Source organism: Nomia melanderi, chromosome 3 (assembly GCF_051020985.1).
Source record: "Nomia melanderi isolate GNS246 chromosome 3, iyNomMela1, whole genome shotgun sequence".
NCBI classification, from domain to species: domain Eukaryota; kingdom Metazoa; phylum Arthropoda; class Insecta; order Hymenoptera; family Halictidae; genus Nomia; species Nomia melanderi.
This window is the reverse complement of record NC_135001.1, coordinates 16,907,964-16,931,242: the sequence shown is the minus strand read 5'-3', so window position 1 is coordinate 16,931,242 and position 23,279 is coordinate 16,907,964. Positions and strand designations below refer to the sequence as shown.

General features: G+C 37.2%; 2 protein-coding genes and 1 long non-coding RNA gene across 14 annotated transcripts in view; 2 read left to right on the top strand and 1 right to left on the bottom strand.

The window, feature by feature from the left end:
* The window catches only part of bru3 (CUGBP Elav-like family member bruno 3), a 975,444-nt gene that overhangs the window by 246,772 nt on the left and 705,393 nt on the right, over positions 1 to 23,279 (top strand). The window lies entirely within an intron of this gene.
* Positions 1 to 23,279, bottom strand: part of LOC143174381 (uncharacterized) — a 45,812-nt gene that overhangs the window by 20,089 nt on the left and 2,444 nt on the right. Inside the window, exons 1-2 of one of the 11 annotated variants that reach the window (XR_012998248.1) lie at positions 14,920 to 15,262; positions 6,923 to 7,036 (exon numbers count right to left, since the gene is read on the bottom strand). The exons of 3 other annotated variants lie outside the window; for them this stretch is intronic. This is a non-coding gene — a long non-coding RNA (uncharacterized LOC143174381). Of the gene's footprint in view, positions 1 to 1,395; positions 1,532 to 6,922; positions 7,037 to 14,919; positions 15,263 to 23,279 lie in introns of those variants that run through there. 7 more of the 11 variants (XR_012998245.1, XR_012998247.1, XR_012998243.1 and 4 more) reach the window with 7 other exon arrangements.
* LOC116429366 (major royal jelly protein 9) lies at positions 15,410 to 19,800 on the top strand. Its single transcript, XM_031982249.2, has 3 exons — positions 15,410 to 15,946; positions 17,581 to 17,987; positions 19,048 to 19,800. The coding sequence occupies exons 1-3, from the start codon at positions 15,587 to 15,589 to the stop codon at positions 19,529 to 19,531; spliced, it is 1,251 nt and encodes a 416-aa protein (XP_031838109.2). The 5' UTR covers positions 15,410 to 15,586; the 3' UTR covers positions 19,532 to 19,800.

Below are 23,279 nucleotides of genomic sequence, written 5' to 3'. Positions count from 1 at the left end.
ATGGAGAATATTGATCTCTAGATACTTAGTTGATCAATTCAGTTCAGGTTATGTTTTTAAATTCACATTTCCACGTTTACGTCTTAATTTGTTATAAGTTTGTACTTGTTTTATATCTACGTCGGGTTATCTTCAGTTTAGGTTGAACCCCTTGTCTTATAACAACGTGTCAGACTCTTGGTGAAGATTTTCAACATGATTTAACGAACATAAATATTACTCGATCCATTCGAATTCGAAGTAAATATTATTCTTCTGTAATCAATTATTATACTTAAAAGTAAACATAAACATAGGAAATATCTACAATTTTTCTCTTTTTCCAATAAAATATTAATGACAAAGCAGTCGGATCGATCAGAGTTGAGAAAGAAATCATAAGGCAAGAGGTTAAGGTAGGTTCATTTCCATAAAAATAATATTAAATAAACACAGTTCATATATAACAAGATACATATACACAAATATATACACCTGGCTAAAAGCGAAAAAGTGTCATATGCGAGAGTAACTATATCTATGAAAATAACAAAGTCAAAGCATAATGCATAAAATAAAGTAAACTACTTAAATAAATAACCCAAAGTAACCAAGTAAATAAATAAAATTGATAAAATACAACAAATGAAAATGTAACAAAGTAAAAACAAGAAGACTACAACAATATAAACAAGAAGAGTACGTAGATTAAAATAGGTGAAATCGTTGCTCTCAATTAGTATTAACCCTTTGAACTCTGCGGGTTCCAATATTGCACCAGTTAAAATAACAAATATTTTAATGAATCTTAAAGAAAATACCCTAAAATTATTAGATATTCCCCACGTCCGAATTTTGTACTAAGAAGAAAAATAAAAGATCGAAAAAATGTTATAGCATTTCTAATTTTCGCCAGGAATATTATAAAAATTAGTTGCAGTTGCTGATAGATTACAAAACAACCCGGAGTGCTAAGGGTTAAACGTGGCTAGCTGCCTGTACACCACGATATATCTAAAGATCATACTACAATCCGTGATTTAAAAAAAAAAAAAATGCCTTCCTTACGCATCCGTTGTTTATACGACATAGATCCGAATCAATGTAATCCTTTGTTCCTAGTTCAATCGTAATCCGAAATCCAAAATCAATCGAAGCGGATTTAACGTGAGCGGCAACTGTACAGCCATTAATCGCGTTCATCGAGTAGGCACGATGTTTGCCTTTTATACGGATGTTCCTGTTACCGGTTACGATCGCGCCGCCGCTTTACGACTCATTTGCTAAAAACGGGTCTGCACGCCCCCATAGAATCTTTCTACAAATCACGCGCATGGTAGACTGATTTAAGTGCCGAGGCTCTCCGGTGGATTTGACAATAAGATCGAACGAGAGATTCGAAAGAAGGATAGTTACCTTCGAAGACCGACTCCCATTACGGTTATTACTCGTCGTCCGGAGTAACAAGAACCCAGTAGATTGCCTCAAATCACCGACTGCGATCCGCCTAGCAATCAAGCCACCCCGTTTTTCTCCGTCCTGCCGATTCTAGCCTTCGTCCATAAGTTAACCCTCCTCGCCCCGTTCCGCGCCTGAAAATCCATTATCGATCGTCGGCCTATAACGAACTTTCAATCAATGATTATACTAATAAGATGTCCACGCGAGACTTCGCGCCTAATCCGCTCACATCCGCAAATTGCCTGACGATTCGCTATCGCAGTTCACGAGCTGTTTCCGTTTTCATCACCTGCTGCTGTCAACCGTGCTCTATTCGCGATTGAATAGATTGCAACGGTTTAGCGTGATGAACGTTGAGTGAAAATAATGTTAGAATCTGAATGGGTTCGTACGTTGTTCATTTAGGCTACAGAGATTCAGACTATGAGCAGTTAGAGACAGAACTATAGAACATTTCGATTAACATTGTTGTTCGGTCACGAGTTAACTTATGTTTGCACTTACATTAGCGATTTCAGTTTTTGAAACGCAGGGAAATGTAGGATATTGGAAAAGTAGAATGTTGGAAGTTATACGAAAAATATGACTGAAGTTTCATTTCGATTCGTTGTGTACAAATAAAGTATATTGAAGTTTATTTAGATTTTTACTTTCACATTTAATTACGGAATAATGACCGGTGACACGGGATAGCTTCTGTATAAAATTGCGGGTCAACAATGTGTTAACCCTACTCCAGAAGGGTCTCTCAGTCGCCAATCGACTTACACAGCGAAATTGTAAAGTTTAATATTAAGTATCAATATTTTTATAATACATGCATATATGAAACATTGGAAAAAATAAGGAAATGTCGTCTGCGTCTAATTAGAGAATATTGAATATTCCCGGTGAAAAACTTGCGAAGTGCAAAAGGTTAAATTATAGTTTGGGTGAGTCTTACTATTAATTGAACTATAGATTTCTGTTAAACTTAATACACTGACTAGTATTTCACCGATATGCACCGTTCAGAAGCTAATGCGGTTAAGTTCATTTTTTGATATTTTCTGATTTTTGTACATTTTTATGGAATAAATAATATTCTTTTTAGTTATCAAAGGATTCGCTCGGTTATTCGTTTTTTATAAGATCATAAAGTCCTTCTTTTTCTAGCTTTTAAATACATTGTATAATAATTTTAATTAATTTACAATTCAGTTCGCGTATTGCTAAATCAATTTCTTCAATCATTCCTCAAACAAACATCTGCTATCTTTTTCATAATTTCAACAAAAAAAATCAGAAATGTATCATTTTGACCCGTTTAGTAGTTTCAATGTAAAAAATAAGTGTTCATGGTGACACAAGTAACGAACCAAATTGTCTTCGACCTACAAGACGCAACAAGATTAAAAGAGCAATCTGCTAAAAATCTGTTCAGTTCCCAGGAAAGTAGATTGTAACATTAAATCGATGTGTTCCGAGTGAACGGTCAACCTGTTCATTCATTCATATACGAGTTCACTTAAGTTCGGACCATTGATACACGAGCTAACTCATGATCGATCGGCAGGGCGTTAAAGTTAAGACGAAAACTCGGTAACCTCATCCTGTAAATGAAAAATGACACGGTCGGTTCCGAATGGAAACACAGCTAGTGGCACGGCGAGATTCCCGGCAGTCGAGCGTATTATTTTTCACCCAGTATTTCCCTTTTTTCTTTTCCTCGCGGCAACGGCCGAACCACTGTCGTACGTACCGTGAATTGAAAACCAAGCGGTGCAATTTCAACCGGGCTTCGAGCGTTCCCTTATGTACTCTGTTTTCATCTATACGCGGTATTCCGGCCGTGCCGTGCGCTCGCGCGCGCCTCTGTCCCTCTCGTTTTTGGCCTTTCCTCGTTTTTGAAAGTGTGCTCGAAAGCACGAAAAGCGAGGGGCCGGGTATCGTATTTACACAGACACTGGCTGCTGACATTCGAGCGGCGGCCGGGGGAAAGAGCAGCGGCCATTGTACTCCAGTGGGTCACACGTGGAATAGCCATGGCGACAGGAGGAGAACAAACAACTATATGCGAACTTACTCGATTAAGGACGATTGAAACGAACCCGTTTCGCCGGGAGACTCCGCGCCGCGCCCGGCTTTACGTGCTCCACGGACGCGTAAATCAACATTCGAGTTTAACTGAATAAAGCGCGAGAAAACGCTTAGGTACGTTTGCCGAATAAACAACATATTCACTTTTTGAAAAAGACCGAGGCGAACGCTAACGCGCCCATTTCGACGCCGGCATTTCTAATAGACGCCTCGACGAATTTTTCTATTTGACGTACGACGGACTCGACGCGGCGTCGGTGTTAAACAGTTTCCGCCGGTGTGCGGTTTTTAATATCTATAAATTAGAGAGCGGCGCGGACAAAGGGAAACTCGGATTGCGTTTGCATTTTCGGAGCGATCTGATTTTTATCTGGCTTTTCATAAATCAGCGTTTCGGTTTCGGCACGCTCGACTGAGTCAATTTTATTAAATAATAATTTACATGTACGGAAAAACGATTTATCATTTGCGCAGCGGTAACCTTTTTGTGGGATTTCTTCGTGTCTTTGGATGCGTGCATCGATGTTCGTTTTATAAGCGTTGTTATGTTGTTTGAATATTTTTCAGGGCTTTACTCGGTAAATTGAATTATGGGTGTACAATGATTTTGTATTTCGGTTACTGTACCAAACGAATAGAAATGCAGGCATGTGAAATGTCACAGTAAATTATTGCGTCATTTAATTCTTTTGGTTTGAATTGTTGATGTATTTACGGAAAATATTTTCATAAGCAACACGGAAAAAATTATAATAGCAATATTAAAATGCATGATATAAGCTGTAAATTTAAATACTAATTTAATTAATTTATTAGTGAAAAATTTACAATTGCTGCTGCCGCATCAATAAACATGTTTGTTCTTTTTATACATAAAATATGTATTGTTGAATTAAACTCTGTTCAAAGATTAAACTTTGAATTAGAATTAAACTTTGTTCAAAAAGTTTTCAATCAAAGGTCATAGCCGATTAAAGACGTATAAAAGTACCCTGAAACCAAATCGACATATTTCCTCATATTTTTACGAATATTGTCATTTGTTATAGTTACTCATTTATAATGTTTTTAGATTTTTGTAGAAAAATATCGGAGCATAAAATATGAAGTATAAACTGTGTATAGCGTACCACCCTCTAACTATCTACCTTAATAGTAGGGGTAGATGTTTAACCTGTTAACTGTGGAGTTTACTTTGAAAAACCTCTCGTTTTGCGTGCAATAAAATCAAAGAACGGAGCCTGTACTCGTCGAACGCAGGAGCCACGGAAAAACGGAATCTCTTAAGTGCGTATCAGTTTCGATTCAATCGAAATACTCAAATTTCGCAAAAGAAGTGACACATATGACCCACGAAGATCGAATTCATTCCAATATTCCCAGTCCCCTCAAGTGGCCGACTAAAGTCTTCAAAGATTTCGCTCGTGTCGTCGATATTACCTGGCGCACACTTGATTCCACCCCTCGTCGCGGCGATCAAAACGCGTCTGCGTTTGATAGATGCCAGACACCTCAGCGCGGGCGTAATTCAATCCGACAGAGGTAGGACAGAAGCCATTCAACGGGCATAAACTGTGCAATACCGTGATTAATGCTCCTTCGCTTTTATTGCTGTCACCTTGTCGATACGTTATATACCCGCCGGTATAAATAATGTTGTTTTCGCATTCAAGGAATCCATTGGAGCAGGCGTACACCTCCACCGTGCCGGTCGCGTAACAATAGTCAATTGCCGCGCCGCGCCGCGCCGGTCGGCGTACAGTTCAGACGCGCAAGAAGATAGCGTGAAAAAGGAGAGATACGCGGACGGGATGGGAAAAATGCGCGGGGCCACGGTTGCGGTGATAAATCACCCTCGATCTTACTCGGGAGATCCTTTCAGGTTCTTGTTAGCGAAACGTCGCTCTTCCGAGCAACGGAGAAAAGGCTCGAAGGTAGGATCCGCGCGGGGGTCGGGGACGGCAAAGGTTTCCATCCCGGCGACGAGATGCAGTTCTTCGCACGCAACAAAACATTACAAGATTCAGGTGACGGCGCGGTAATCCTACTTGACTAACATGAGATAAGCGATGTCGCAGTGTCTCGCGGCCGGAAGAAAAATTACAGACAAAACAGGACACGCGGTGGGATGCCGGAATAAAAAAGAGAGTTCCGCCGCGAGCCGGCGCGCGCCGGCCCGTGCGACTCGGGCACTTCCGATAATTAAACTACCGTGTCGGTGTCGCGCGCCGCGACAGTTCCGAACGGAGGAGGTTAAACGGTCCTAATCCCTTCCCTCGATTGTCCTAACAACTTTACCCCTATTTATTTTCGCGAGTTTGCCGAACCCGACCGAGCCGAGCCGCGTCGCCGGTCTGGAACCCGTGAAATCCATTCGAGGATTCAACGGCGCGAGACTAATCAGGAACGGCGGTGTCGTAAGAACGCTTCGAACTAATATTTATGTTACTGTTCGATTCCTAACCACATTATTTTTCATGTCGTATTCTTGTTTTTTTTAGAAAATCACGAAGGAGGTTCATTAACCCCTTGCCCTATGGTTTCTTTCTGAACTGTGATCGAGTCGACTACTTTTTTGTTAATAATTTATTGAAACGAATTGAATAATATTTATGTTTGTTAAATTTTATTCGACACCTTCACCGCAAGTCTGAGACGATATTCTAGGGCAAGGGGTTGAAGTATACAAAATATAGGAATTACCATTTACATATGTTTATTGACACGAGTTGATCGAGGTAATTTTTAATGATAATACTAGGCAAAGAAATATGATAAGCAAAAAAATATCGGCAGAGAATTATCGCAATTATTGGAAAAAGGCTTGACCCCTGTATTTTCTTTCATCTTTAATTACATTTTTTATGTTGTGTTACTATTTTCTTGTTGTGCGTTATTTTTGCTTGTAGCATTACGTGCTCATAAAATTTCGATGAAATTGAATGAGAATTGGTTGGCAAGCATTGTGTGAAGCTGCGATTATTAATACTATGACGGCCGCTGTCACGTATGCGCGATTTCGCTCTGATAACAGTTATCGACCGCTGTCAGGTACACATGACATTTCTATACTTTTATATAATAGGTATATACATGGATTCTGAGGAAATAATTCGATATTTATCACAAAAGATCAACATATTATTTTAAGAAATTAAGAATTTAATTATTAAATAGATAGCTGTATATAAGAGATGTTCCATGAAAAACATAACATTGTAAAATAATGAAATAATCGTGGCTGCAATGATTCACCTCTAATATGTAAATATATTAGTGTTACATTATGAGAAGCGATCGATGAGAGATAACAGTACTAATGGCATCGCGTGTTACATATGCGACGTTTTAACATGACTTTTGGCATTAAACCCGGTGAGCGGTGTTATTCAAATGTTCTTACCTTTGCCTGTCGTTATTTCCCGCGGCCTCTCCCTGGAGCGCTTAAAACGGTGAAACCGCAGCGTACAGGCGGGAAATTGTTTCCTTTTGCCGTCTTTAATCGCGGGACTCGTTACTGAAACAAATAGCTCTTTACCTTGCATTATTTCCCGACGCGATTAAAAAACCACCGGTAATTACTCGGGGTCGGGTATAAGATAAAATGAGAAACGTGGCCAGACGTTAGTTCTCAAAGGTGAAAAATTAGCGAGGGGACGTGAGCGCGGATCAGATTGAACCGGAAAAATGATTCATTAAGGAAAAGGCCTCCTATTATGGTGTGCCGATCGTACGATTTCACGGCGTACGCATAAGCAGAGGGAAAGCGGCGCGGCGACCGCTGTTTACACGCACGCAGACTCCGAACATTTCATTTTCTCTGGCTTAAGTAACCACCCGTGGTCGTTACCTACACGCGCAGCCCGCTATTAACGGTTTAATTAGAATAAGTTTTCATTTGTGCGATTACAATGCAACGAAGATCCCGCAGCAGACTGCGGGAGATGGTGGCGAGGAAATCGCTGATTCAGCAACAAAAAAAAAAAAAAACGAATTAACCTTTCTCACCGCGAATACTGCTTTCGCCCGACTTTCCGTCGATCTTATAGTTATGCTCGCTCCTCGAATAATTGCGAACGTGTCATTGTTCTGTTCGTGGACAATGTTCTTTGGTAATCTTTATAAACGATAAGAATTTTCGTGTGATGCGGAGTGCCAATGGATTTGGATGATTTGATCGAGTTATTTGTATTATATCGCAGCTGATAGATCTAGGCACGATTTTTTGTGTAACAAGTCACGAAGTAGGTGGGGTATCCGTAGTTATTCGTTTTACATTTTGTTTTAGACATGTGTTTTCGTATTAACTTTTTTGTGTTATACACTCATCTTCTGACAATCGGTTTAGTATTAATATACATATTTGTTGCGACTTTGCTATTAGAATATGGTTGATAATTTTATAAGTACTTATTTGACATAAGTATTCTTTCATTAAGGTTGGTACAAAAGGATATCTGAATAAAGACATGTAGCAAATGCACAAAAAAGGACTGACTGGAGTGAAAAGTAAGGGAAAGATATAATGAGTGATTGTTAGTTTTTTTAATAAAACATCAGGACCAATTTTTCATCTAATTGCAATTTATGATTTATAATTAAGTCAGTCAGCTGAAATTGGATTATTATACAGGTTTTTGTTATATATTGTATTTAAAACGCATATTTTTATCGTATACTGCAAGCAGAAGTAAATAAAAAGTTACATATTTCAAAATTTTGCTAACCATAATAGATTTAAAAAACATGGGTTAACAATTATTTTCTTATCAGATAGTGTAATGTAAAAGTATAAATAGTGTATGATTTACTAATGAATCAATCTCTATGAAACAATTAATCCACTTTGCTGATTACTATGACGAAATTAGAATCAAATACATTAGCATCAATTAAATTAGTTACGGATTTTGCTCAAAATTTAGATAGTATACCTACTAGCTGTGGAGAAAAAGTAAGAGCAAAATATAAATATGTTTTCCAGAGAAATATAGGATTCGAAACATTATCTAACTTAATAATACTTTAAATGAGTCGCATATCAAAGGTCCAGACAAAATAACGATACTGGAAAAAGTATAAATATGCCCCTGTCATATCTTACGATGCTGTGAGGACATTTTCAGTATGCAGATTACTTTCATCTGATAAACAGCACAGTCTGACTGTTAAACAGATATAAAAAGCTATTGTTACATGCTGTGATGCAAATGAAGTATCATACAACTATGCTATATCATGTCATATTCTATTCGACGGGTATATCCGTTACTAACGCAATTAATAATTATTCAGAACGAGTGTTTTGAATAAACGTTGTTTTTAGTTTACACATGTTTCGCATATATTTTCTACAAATTATACGTTAAACTTGCATACGTTTTGCATATTTTAGCATATATAACCACTATATATATATATATAATTCTCGTACACCTACTGCTATACCATTTCAATCACTAATTATTTAACCAGAATCCTCCGCTCACGTCAAAGAATACAGCGGACGCAGCAAGATGTCATTCCACGTTGAATCTCATTATTCAAGGAACGTCGGGACATAACTAGTCGGCAATTTTCCGGAAGTAACGAGTCCCTTATTTCGTTACGTTAGGCGGCGAGGTCGGTTCGCCGTACCTACGTAAAACTTTTTCCGGTAAGACTGTCACGTTCAGTAGGTCCAACAGACGTGCCCGTGACACCAAACTCGAATGGATTGGCCCATGGGTCAGACACCGAAGAGAAACGAGGTGTAGCGGGAAGGCAGGGTGGGCCTGTGTGCACCCTATCCCTCCCCCCTGCACCCCCTCCCCACTCGAACTATTTATTCCGGCACAAATCGCATTACCAACTTGAACTGCAAAATTGACTTCGGCCAACTTTTACGACGCCTTCGCTCTTACGCCACTTCGACGCCACCCGCACGGTCAGAACTTCAACTTGTACGAGGGTTTACCAAACTCAGTTTAAGAAGAAGAAGAAGGAGAAGAAGTAGAAGAAGAAGAAGAAGAACTGTTTCAACCAGAGAGAGAGACGCATCTTGCGGGACTTTCTCCCGTCCCCTGTCGATATAAAATCGCGCGACGCGAGCTTCCGACGGAATGGCAGTTCGGAAGTTCGAGCCGCTGGGAATAACGAACAGTATCGCCGTAAATTGCTTTATTTTTTCTCCCCTCTTTTTTTCCATTAACCGCCGTAGCAGAGAAAGTGTGGAGGATGTATACATATATACACACACACACAGACAGATATATATAGACAGATTGAACTTTCAATTCCGTTCCGTTGCCTAGTTTTGTTAAGCAAATCAAACGTGACAGCGATGACTCCGTCGCATAACGAAAATATGGGGCAAACTGTAGTGAACTGTTGCTCGTAGAGAGAAGTATTTATTAGTTACGTTATGTATTAATTATGTTTTTTCTTGTTTCTGTCGAGGTACAAATTAATTTTGAGGTAGACGGGATTACCTGTAACGAACAGGTGAGACAATTCAAGTTTTGGTTATTTCACGTTTCACAGACGAATAGAGAACGCGGAATGGAATTAATTTGTATGATTAATTCTGAAAGTACTAATGACTGCAGCAGTTAGATCGTTTAATGTACTTCTCTTCGCGTGCAGAAAATTAATCGCGGGTTACGTTGAAGTAAAATTTATAGTATTAATTAAAGTCTAACGAAGGATCGCATTCGCTTTCCGCCGTTGTTGTGAACGTACGGTTTTCGAAACGTTGTTTACATCGCGTATTCCGTGCTTGCATCAGATTCGTGCAATTAAACGGGGAACGGAATTTTTAAGGATCTCCAAGTGGAATTGTTTTATTCCGATCGTAGATATTTTGGAATTTATGTCGTTCTCATACATATGAAAACCTTCATTAGTGACTTGCTTTAATGATTTTTGGAAATGGAGGTTGTACCTTTATTCTGTTACGCTTCCGACTGCATAATTCATTACACGGACTAATTGCTGGCTGGAGTTTTTGCAGTCACTTTCTAGGAAGGAGACGCTTTCATTTGCAGTCGAGAAGTGTGTGGTACACGTGGCACGTATTATTTTTTTCTCGAAGAACCAGTCATTCTTTCTGTGGACTCGGACACCAATACAATATATTCTGCAAGATCTTTGTCCTTGACATATAAGATAATATATAAGATAATATACGATTATTACCAAATTTTCATGATGAGGAACGCAGTTAATAACTTTTTTAAGCCAGACGAGGACACGAGACGTTTTATTGCGTATACGCAACGTCATTCGGGTCAGGTTACTATAATCAGTTAGTTTATTGACTTCTTATCGAATGTTAGACTCAGATGGCCGACGTTAAAACATCTCAGTCAAGGCCGCCACGTTCAAATTATACTCGGAGCCTTTCACCGGGATTTTTATTGTGCACCATAGCCAGAAACGAAAGCCAGAAATTTAAAAATCTGGGAATTAGAATATTTTTAAATCCAAATCGAATAACAGATCAATGCGAAATTGTTATTCTATTTTGACAAATACCAAATGCTTTAAATACTTGAATTTTAGTTCTCCATATTCAATGGTCCGTTATACGTAAAACGTGCATTGCATCATTCAAGTCTACTGTAGATAATTCCAGATAACCGACAGAATTTATGTAAATGAAGGCAACTTTTGAATATTAAGTTGTTTAAGTGTGATGTAATACTGCAGACGTATTGAAAGGTGGAGAATTTCACGAATGTGAAACTTTCAATATTACTGAACTTGCAAAACAACGGTGTAATATTTCCCAAAGGTGAATAGTTTATTGGATACGAGGAACAAAAGACTAAACAGATTTGTACTGGTGTATTATACTTATAATGAAGAAGGTACAAACTTGTACAAGATGCACACGATCCAAGAACACATATAAAGTATTAAAAGTGTAATGTTTCTCGTGACATTGATTAGGAAAAATGATTTTTCACAGTAATTCTTGACAATATGGATTTCTTGACTAAACAGACTAGATGTCTAAGCTATGGGATGAATCATAGCTAAAAATTCGAGAATCTGCGCATACTTTATGTACAATCCATCATAATGATGGAAAGTGATTCATTTTTTATTAGCGGGGAGTAGGAGCCAGGTAGTGCCTCTAGCTCACGATAGAACTGGTTAACCACCCGTTTGTCTTCTCCTTCGGCTTAATCGTGACCAGCCAGGTGATTTATGATTTCCACTTCTCCTCAGCAAATACAGTTGTGTTGGCAGAACGCGGCAAAGCGTGTGAAGCAATTAAGCGTTGAAATTGAGAAAACCGGGAAAAGGAAAAAAATTGGGCAGCGCCCGTTACGAAAACCGATGAGATTATGACAGTATTGCGTGACCGACAGGTAGCACATAGAAAATAGTTCCGACGCGCGAACCATTTCGACGTGGAAACTGACGCCTCCGTACAGGGAAAATTTTTACCAATACTAAAGTCTGTTACACGTCATTTAGAACCATTGAATTGGTGAACAAGTGACGTTAGTTTTCGAATATTAAAATTGTTGATTTATTTAATTAACTATATAATACTCATTTTCTTTTATAATTCTATTCCTTTAGTAACTTTATGTATTTTAGACGTTTATACTAGCAAAGTCTATAATTTACGTTAATTCTTAAAATACCAAATTCTTTCTGAATTGAAGAATATTTTATTTTCTGAATTTTGAAGAATATTTTATTTATCACTTTATGAATATATATGTAACAGCACAAAGAGCATTCTTGAATATATGTATGTTCTGTCGAAATTCATACGCATTAGCAGTTTATCTTCTAGGGAAAGTTCGCCATGTGTGAAATTAGTTTCGGAACAATGATTCAAGTTAGAAGAAGTTATAAGGCAATAATTCAAAATCAGCCATGAGAATGATATCATAGTCTGACATGCATAGATTTAAAAATGAACACGAGCAACTCTCTTTTCATAACATTTGGAATATACGAAAAAATGTTTTCTGAATCAGATCAATTAATAAGAGTAAGAAATTTCTTTTTTGATAAAAAATTATTGATTGCGTTATTGAGCTGTAATTAAAACTATCTGTTAATACTTTAGTACCGTTTTATAATTAAAACGACCTGCATACTTTGTATTATTATCGCCATAGTTATTATTAGAACTAAAACTACTTTATGAGAGGTAATAATAAGAACATGAATACTTACTGATAAATAATAAATTGATATATTTCACATGAAACATATGATTTACTATATGTTAATTATAAAACAATCATGCAAGCGCTGTGTATTTTCACACTGGCAATCAAGTGTTAGAAGCATATACACTTTCTCCTTCGATAAATTGCTAGTAAAAGTCACCCGACACAATGCATCAAGATCTTAACAATGAGATTAGCACACAATTGTATAGACAGATCTGATCACACCTTCAAGGCTGCTATACTGGACGTAGACAAACCAACGTGCCGTGAAAAGGCTTTACGTCATGTTCCGTTTTCTGCCGTTAGAAGTAATTATTATATTACATATATTTTTAAAGATTTGATAAATTGATATATCAAACAGCATTTGCAAATCCCACTTTTTACTTGTAACATATGAATATAATTTCACTTATCACACTTTAAAAATCAGATATTTATGAGCACGTTGCTTGAGAACAGGTTAATCAACTTTGAAAATAAGTAATTCATTTATAAAACAACACTATCAAATTTGGTAAGACGTTCATGTTTTTTGTTCCCTTTTTAATTATTTTATTAGTATGTGATTTAAACGGCTTTGAAATGTCGAAAGAGGTATGGAAAGAAAATTACACGCGGAACAGCTTACGACGCGTTTCGAAGCTATCTTTTTAGCTGATGCTGAATTTCCCAACCGAATGACTTGCTCCATATCTCAGAAGATCGCGTCTCATAACTTCCAATCATTGTTCTTTCGAAGCTAATTTAAAACTTGGCGGGTTTCCCATCTTCATCCTTCTGTACGGACTATTGTTCGTAAATTCCATGAAAAATAATCTCGATTTCCATTCGTTTTCACCGGTAAGGCGTAGAATTTGTATTCATACTAATAGTCCGGTTGTTCGAAGCATAAATGTAGAGATGCGTTCGCTTGGTGCACCGCAACTTGTGTGTAATAGTGATCGCTTGTTCTGCGTACGCCCGGAATACCGTGATTCACATTTCATATTACAGCTGGGAATTACCGGCGATTACGGGATTGCCGAGTAAAATAGTGGAACGAGGACATGAAAAACGTAAGTGATTAAGCAACGTTTTCTGTAATTTCGCAGGTTTGGAATTAAAGAAAGTTTTAATCCGTGCGCGGAACACCGGAATCGAAGACGAACATTCATAATAACCGGCGGTGTGTTCGAGAATTTGCACGAAAATAGTTTCCAGCTCTATTTCAGGTGGGCGTGTACTGCTTCCAAATAGCTGATCCAGTTTCTGATCACGCAGTGGTTAATGCGTTCATGACCACATTCCGTGAGCATTCGTTATTGACGTTTCGACGCGCGAACCGTGAACGTTTTTGACGACGCCTGTACACGTTCGCTGTGTACCGTAAACACATGCACCTGCGCGACATGCGTTTCTTCGACTTTATTTTATACTGTACTTCAGTTCTCTCAATGATTATGGGTATATTTCGAAGTAATATGTATCGTAAATGCGAAAAGAAGCAGTTGGTTTGAAACTAATCGGATAATAAATTCATCGAAAACTATAGATTCGTGATAATATATACAAATATACGCATAAAATTCAGAAAGTAAAATAAGTTTACGCTAATTGTCAGTGAATATAATGAAGGTAGTTAATCTAAACCTTTCTAATCCTTTCTAAGTTCATTCTAACGTAATTAGAAAAATAAATAAATTTTATCCCAATATAGATTAGTAATTTAAATAGTTTCTTTAACAAATATATTAACTTGATATTTCTCTAAATGAATGAAAGAAAATTTTAATATGACGCTGTCATTCACATTTACTTACATTTTACAGTTTCTTTGAGAAATTCAAGATTTTTTTCGGTTTTACGAATTATTCTACTTTCTATTATTTAAATTAACTTTTTTAATCGTAATGGAATTTATTCACATTATTACTGGTTCCACTGATTTTTATTAGAATGCAAGGAACTAACTTCCTTCCGTTTGCAAATCGCAAAATTTCCTTGCACAAGTTTCTTTATCTTTTTTCAGGAGTGACGTAAAATCAAGAATTCTAAGAATAATAAAATTGCGATAAAAATAATAAAGCTCTATACGAGCTATGTTGACATAACATTTTTATCTTATTTAGCGCCATAGAATATACTAACAAAATTTGAACCTTAAAATCTGCGACACACTGCTTATTATAAATATTGAACGATTAAAATATCATGTGTAACAAATATAAAAACTTACTTTGCGTAAAAAGCTATACCCACCGCTTTACATGTAGTGGTTACATTTATGCTCTAGAATCTAGACGTTAAAAACCCTCTATATTCCATTTACCACGATCACATTATTTTAGCAGATAACGCGCACCTGCGAGAATCTTTCGCAACAATATTGGACCTTTCAACACGCACAGCTCAACTGCATAAAAGCTACCTGTTTTCGTATTTCTTCATCGAAGCATATAATGCATTCAGTTTGTACCGCGGCGAGAGAAGCTACACGCGTGAAACGTCCTTGCATTTGTCTATTATTCAGGAAGCATACGTAACTAGCTCTTACTTTGAACCTAGCCTACCCGTGCATCAGCATTTCCTGATGATCCGCTGAATTGTAAAACTCCGCCGGGCGGTATCCTCAATAACCAGTTCAAGGTGAACCGGACTTTCGAGCCGTATCAAACGGGGAAAGTGACCGTTCCCGGTGGTAGTATTTCCACTGTCAAGAATGTTTCAGCGCTGCTCCGTGTAGCAGTGTACCTTGGATCGCGAACTCGACCGTAGCCACGTACCTATTAGATCGCGTGTTTCGGTTCATCCGTATCACCGCGCGCGGTGGTCTCGTGTTACGTGGGAAATCGGAATTATCGAATAGTTATTGCTCATTACTATAACAATTGTTAGTTATACCAATGGTTTGTCACATGGTGCTGTTCCTAAGTTTGATATTTGTGTTCGGGTCCCTGCACTCTGCCAATGGAAGGGGCCTCGAAGTTGCTTTCCAGTGGAAATATTTGGACTGGACCTGGCCAAATGTTCCTCTCACGGAGAAGAACTTCACGTTGGGCAACGCGTTCACGCAGGACGTAGATGTCGATAGATCCGGACGCATATTTGTAACTAGTCCACAATGGTTGGACGGTGTACCGATCACATTGTCCTTGGTGTCAACTGCTTCGGGTCCTGGTGGTCCATTGCTGATTCCGTATCCTCACTGGTCCTGGTTTACACCGTTCGATTGCAACAGCTTAATTTCCGTGTATAGATTGGCGGTAAATATCGTGACTGCAACTGGAATTATTAGGGAACTAGGATTGTTATCGTTATAGGATGTTTTGATAAATTAAGGAGGGGTTTCATTTGGGTCTGTTGAACGTAAGTTAGTTTTAAGAATGAAGCACTGTAATACTGATTTTAGAAATTATTAATACATATGCAATTTTCCGAGGTTCACCTTCAAAAATGAAAAGAAATTTTATTATTTGTAGTTAAAATCAACGTTTTTATATCTTTTACTTCATTTTTACTGTTTATAAAGGTACAATCTTTCGAAAATTTCAAATTGATTTTCTCAAAGTATTTTAATATGCATAAGTTTATTGGTTTAAAAAACATCGTTTTAAGAGTAATTCATTTAAAACTTTACTAAAAATATTTCAGTTTTTTTATTTAATGGTTATCTGTAAAATTATATATGAATCTTCCTATCAGTTTTATTGATATTTCGCGTTGCTTCTTTGTGCTTTTGTTCTGTTTGAACAATGGTCACGCAGGATGCTCATTGTCAAACCCTGTATACTTGTATTACAGATATAAATAGGCATCATAAATAGGCATTATAGATATAAATGTTTATTTAAATAACTATTCAAATGAAACTTTTACTTTATTCGTTACTTGCTCTGTTACTTTATCTTGGACAACGTTATTTGATACTCGTTAAATATCTTTACGACGAAAATAATTCTTTTTTATTGTAGCATGGAAGTTCTAAAACCACAAACTTCCTACGACTAGTGTTATCAGTGGTTTTTATTTTTAACGCAACGTCTATAACGCGACATTCTATTATAATTCTATTATTCTTTGAATTCTTGATTTTAGGTCACTCTTGAATATAAACTGTGGTTTCGTCGTTACAATTCTCCACTTTCGTTATCAGATTCAGTTGAACGACTATTTTAATCTCTTATTCTTAATAATGATCACGCAAGTCATTTATCTGATGAAGTGTTTGAATACCGAGTGTACTAAGAGCGAATAATTTCCAATGTTGTATCAATTAATTTATCGTATGTATACGAAAAACTTTTATTTTTTATTTTTCATCATTACATGAAATAACCGTTACTATTTGAAAATAATTTATTTGAATATTTCATTCGTTTCATTACATCCTTATTCGAAAATAAACTTGTTTGCTAGTTCATTTTCAATAACTATTTCTTCTGTGCGCCTGATATTTTCATTTCAAGTAAAAAATGCCCCACCAGCTTTTGAATAAAGTATTAGTAAAAAACTTGCGAAGCAAATATTGAACTGTATATTCGTATCACATCACTACTGCCATCCAAGTATGATTATTATTTCACGATCTATAACGAAGTACTTACACCCAGTTCCATTTTTACACAAATTTCATTCACATAATTTCGATTTAATGAATTATCTTTCGTTTACACAATTTCATTTGATTTAACACAATCGAATCCTAACATGAACTTTCATACGATCTATTGTACTATTTTTCTGATTTCTTAGGTCTAGAACGAATATCTTTTTTCATAGGTACACCATATTCTTTTTACACGAATTTTGTTTACACCGAACGTGTCTATCGTGCGAAATCAGAATTTCGTGTATACTAAAAATTATGCTAAACAGCCGAACGAAATCATCTGTTCAGATAGACGAATGCAATCGGCTATGGGTGGTGGATACCGGCAGGATTAGCAGTAAAGCTGTTTGCCCTACGAAAATCCTAATCTTCGATCTTGCAACCGATCAGTTGATCCATAAATACGTTGTGCCGGATGATCAAGTGCTGTTCGGGAAGGCAGCATTAGTTACGCCGATCGTCGATGTCGGAAAAACGTGTCTCGATACTTATCTATACGTGGCGGACGTGGATCAAAACGGGCTTCTGATTTATGACTTGTATCACGATCGCTCGTGGCGGGTAAACAATACTTGCGGCAACGCTTTCGGCCCGGATGACGATGCCATGAACATTACGATCGCCGGTGAATCGTTCGACTTGACTGACGGTACCTTAGGAATGTCATTGTCGCCGTACGGATTTTATAAGAAAAGGTACTGCCATTCATTACTTACGTACGTCGTTGTCACGAGAATTGTGTAACTGGTGATACAACGAAAACGTGATCATTCTGAATAAAAACGTGAATGCAGTATTAACACATTGTTGGCCGGTTATTATTCCGTAATTAAATATGAAAGAGACACGATATAAATGAGCTTCGTTATACTTTATTTATACATAATGAATTCAAATGAAACTTTCATATTCTTTGTATAATTTTGAATATTTTGCAATATTCTGTATTCCCCCACGTTTCAAAAATTGGAGTGGCTAATGCAGGTCCAAACACGAGTTAACACGTGACCGGTCGGCAATGTGTTAAGTACAACTGTGTATATACATATTACTTTACTTTCCAGAAAATTAATTTTTTTAATTTATTTCATATTCATGTATTTCTACTTACAAGTGGAAATAGTAGGTGAACAAACAGACACGTTGGATAAATCCAGTACGATAGGACATGTACGTGTATGTCCAAAATTTCTCTATACGAATATAACCATAACGAAAAGAACTTCATTCTATTATAAAATCAACAGTTTTTCGTCTGTGCTACCAATTACACAATATTTATTATAAATATACGAATAAAGTTAACAACAGGGGAAACTACGATTTAGTATCAATGCTTGGATCTCACAGTTCACACGAAACAGATTATAACAGTATATTTTAAATAGCAATTACCAAGGAATTGCAACACCTAATAAATAAAACTTGATGAAATCACATAATATGGTATCATGATTGTGAAAGAATTGCAGTTATCAGCTTTTAATCTAACTAAGGCAACGTTACTTTGCACGAATAATTAATTAAAGATTGAGAAGCTCTTGAGATAGCGTAGTGAAATTACACAGTGCTATGTATATATTACATAATTGATTAAAGAAAACGATAACACTGTTTAAATTCACTTATGCAACCGCAAAATTGACGTTGCTTTACTACCGGCTGAACGCGATTAACTTTATCACGTAGAGTATATTATATTTCCCCCCGATCGGTTCGAGAGAATCAATTATTAACGCTGCAAGTGGTTTTCAGGTATCTGTACTTCAACTCTTTGGCTAGTTTCCTTCAAAAGTTCACGGACACGACTTCCTTGAAGTTGAGTCAATACAACGAGCCAATAGTGTACGAATCTAATTATAAAAGAGCGAGCCAGGCAGGCGTGCAAGCAACGTCTCGGAGAGGCGTGATATTTTTCCAATTAGTTCAGCTAACAGCGATCGCTTGCTGGAACATCGAGAAGCCGTTTGTGCCTGAGAACATAGTGATAATTGCGCAAGACGAAGCGACGCTGCAGTATGTGAGCGGCATCAAAGTAATCGTAGACAACCACGGCGAGGAAGAGTTGTGGTTCAATACGAACAGATTACAGAAAACGATAAATATGACTCTGAAGCCCAGTGAAACGAATTTCCGTATAATTAGGGGAAAGGTAGACGAAATTATTAGAGGCACGAATTGCGAGCCGACCGGCAGAAGAAACGAAAGGCCGGATATTACGTTCTGGCACCGGATATGAATTAGATACGTCGCATTATGTTAATCAAATACCCCTCGAAAGTTCGAAGGAACTATCCTTTCGCGGAGGATGGGAATATCTAAACGACCAAAATCAACATCATTTGCAGCGGAAACAGTCCATTGAACAGTGATGACGAAGGATTTATCTCAAGTAGTAAACCAAAATAATTTATTTCCTCTCTTGTGCATGCTATTATAAGAAACCGTTTGTAACTGTTTTTACGTAATTTATGAGAAATACAGCCTGTGAGATAGCTGTCATGTAAATATCACTCCTTTATTTGTAATTCATTTAAAAGAATATTGCTTGTCGAACAGTTAATGTGTCATTTGAAACCCATGCAACTCCGTTACACGCGTCGCTGAATTAAGACTAACAGCTTCAAACAAATCGTAAGCTATGAAAAAGAGAATTTTTGCTATATCATTTTTGTTCCTAAAGTCATTAAGGGCCGCGCCATCGTGAATGCTAATTCAATTGTAAACTAAGTTTTCTACACTCGACTGTTTATTTCATTCTTAATGGAAATCTCGTTTCAGGGAACATATTTTCGAAAAATCTCTTGAAACTTTCCTTACTGCAGTTTTTACTCGATACCACTTTTCTCCTTTGAAACTTCCCTAACTTCCTTATCTTAATGAACTTCGGCGTAAACTTTCCGAAAAGTTTTCCGAAACGTTAAATTCAAAAGAGGAATATAATTAAGAAAGGAAACAATGTTTCGACCCGTTAAATGGGAATAACCCCTCAAACCCCCAACAGTTTTATCCGCCTCGGTTCACCATCGACTGCTTTCGACAGAGAGAACAAATAACCGCATTAACGACTTCGATTACTTGTTTTTGCGAAAGTAGAGCGTACGGTAACCGAACGCAGAGGATTGTTCGGATATCGCCGAGAGAATAAGCCGCGGGAGAAGTAAGGGGGAGTTCTGCGAGTGACAGCCAGTGCGCAGCAATTTAGTTAACCGTTTCATTGCTGCCTTTTGAGATGTAACGACGAGGCCTGTCTGTGACAGAAGCGTCACCGGGAACCTAAATGTTTCGATGGGATGCTTGCACCGAGACTCAGAACAACGAGGCCAGAACGGCTAAGCGTCGTTTGGGATGAGATCAAGTCTACACCAAGTAATATCGATACCATGCGGAAAATGATCGAACCCTTTAACCCTTTGGCCTACGATCTATTTCTCGACTATGATCGATACAACTACTTTGTCATTAATAATTTATTAAGGAGAAGTATAAAATGATAAGTATATTCTATATCAATCTTCACTTCAACGTATAATAATTTATAACAGAAGAATAATATTTCATTTGAATTCGAAAGAATCGAGTAACATGCTTATTCGATTTTGTTTAAAACCTTCACGAGCCTGACACGTTATTGTGAGACAGCGGTTAATGGGCGCTTAGGATAACGAGACATGTCGAAATTAATCGGAGCTTCATGAATTATGTGTGGTCCTTTCATGAAAACACTGGCAAGTACTTGTACTTAAATAAAATAGAAATTGAGTAAAATATATGTAAACTTTTCATAGGTGTGTGGAATATTAAAGCTCCGTGTTAAAGAATTTTTATCATTAGACTGTTAGTAGGAAATAAGGAAATATTAAGTTAACACAAGCACTAGAAAGAAATTATATTATTAATATCCGATTTAACACTTTTATTTCTAATCTGTGTTTTTTTCTAACCACAGGGTTTGCAGATTTGAAAATATTTTATCAGGTGGTATAGATAACTGTGCGATAGAAAATTAATCATTTACAATATTTGAAAACGGATAGTAACATTTTCAAACCAATAGATCTGTGTTACAGACTATGTACTCTGGAACTAAACAATTTTTAGTTTTTTCAGTAACAGTAGCTGAATTATATGTAGGAGGTACCAAAGTACTTTTGAAATTGTGACGTCTTTGTTAAAAGATGTTCAAACAAGATTGTTTGCATTAATAATATCCGTCTGATATTGCTATGCATATTGAGTATGTGTAATCACTGGTATCCTGAGAAAATATTTACTTGCCGTCTATTCTCGAAGAACATACACATCGCAGAATGTATGTAATCGTTATGCATTTTATTATGTAGACTCATAATATTGTATTGAATTTTCCTATACAGTAATGATTCTCAAGAGGAGCTGAATCACTTCAAGTCAGTATTATTTGGTTATTAATAAAATAACTCACATTTTTAATATACGCTAAGTAAGTAATATACAAGAAGAATTTAAATTCAACAATCACTCATTTTTGAAACCAAACTTATTTATGTTTAATTATTTATAAAGTGTTTCATAAAATGGTAATAAATTTTGTGGGTAACATATAAATCTTCTGAATTTAATTAAAAGTTTTGAAATAAATTTATTAAACAACTGTTATAAATATTAAAATTGTAATCTATGTAATAAAATCTATCTTTACTTATAATTTACGATAAATGAACTGGAAAAGCTTTACCGATCGTTTTAAAATGAATTGCATGACAAACAATTATTAAAATGATTAAATATAAATAATACAACAAAGAACATTTGTTCGTACACCATACTTACCTCCTATAAATAATGATTGTTTCGTGTTAAACATTTCCTCCCAACCTCAATTCTAACATACACGTGTTCAAAGTAGACATCTATTTTTAATTTTTAATTAAAATTAAAATCCAAGTGATGCAATGAATTAAGAATTCCATCATCTACCAGAGCCTTTTATAAAAATTTCTCTCGATACGTGTCCCAATATTCTTCAGCTTGTACATATTCATTACTTAAATTGACTGCTGAACTAAAACATTCCCAAAAACTACATAAAACGTATAATTTCTGCAAGACACGTTAAAAAAGAAACGTATTCCTACAATGTTAAGTAACGTCAATAGCTGGAAAAAAGTGAAATAGCTGCCGGGTTTAACGCTTTTCACACAATGGTAGCAACCAATGTGTTAAAGATTCTATCTCAATCACACCTAGAAAGCATAAGAATCATCTCTCGACCGGCCCCCGTTAAATTTACGAGTACATATTGAACCCGATCCCATCACAAGGCATCGCGGCGGGATTCTTCCCCGGATATCAAACCCGGTATGCCGGGGCCTTTTCTTGCCGGCAGCAATTTCAAGAAGTTTTATCAGCCTTCTGGATACCGGCGAGGTCGAGGCAGAGGTTGAGCGTAGGGACAAGGTGGGAGGCTGGTCGAGATAAATGCGCATTCACGGGGAATTGTTCGTGTTACTGCCGCGCGCGGCACTTTCGGGATACCAATAGAGCGCGCAATGCCGGGAAATTCGTGTCACCTACTTCTCTTTCTACGGCGTAGTTCGGCGTGTGACTAATGGCGGCATATTCATGGCACAGCCTCGGCCCCTCTAGCTCCCCTCGGCGCTACCCGATCCCGCCACCCTTTCGCGAAGCTTTGGCAGTTAACCTCAGACAACCCCTTCGTCGCGATAATATACGGCTGCCCTTAAATTTTCGTTCCCCATCGGCCTACCCCCAAAACTTCAACATCAGCCTATCCCCACGCAACACCGGAAAATCCGGGGCTCGCGCGCGCGTCGCGTCGCCCTGACGCCCGACCCGATCCTCGCGCTTATTCCATCGAGGAAAAGATAGATCCGTTTCGGAACTCGAATAAAAGTTTATTCACGGTTAGTGCGGTTAATCAGCGCGGGCATAAAGAGGGAACGATAACAGCGCCCGTAAAAACACGGTATACCGTTCAATATTCT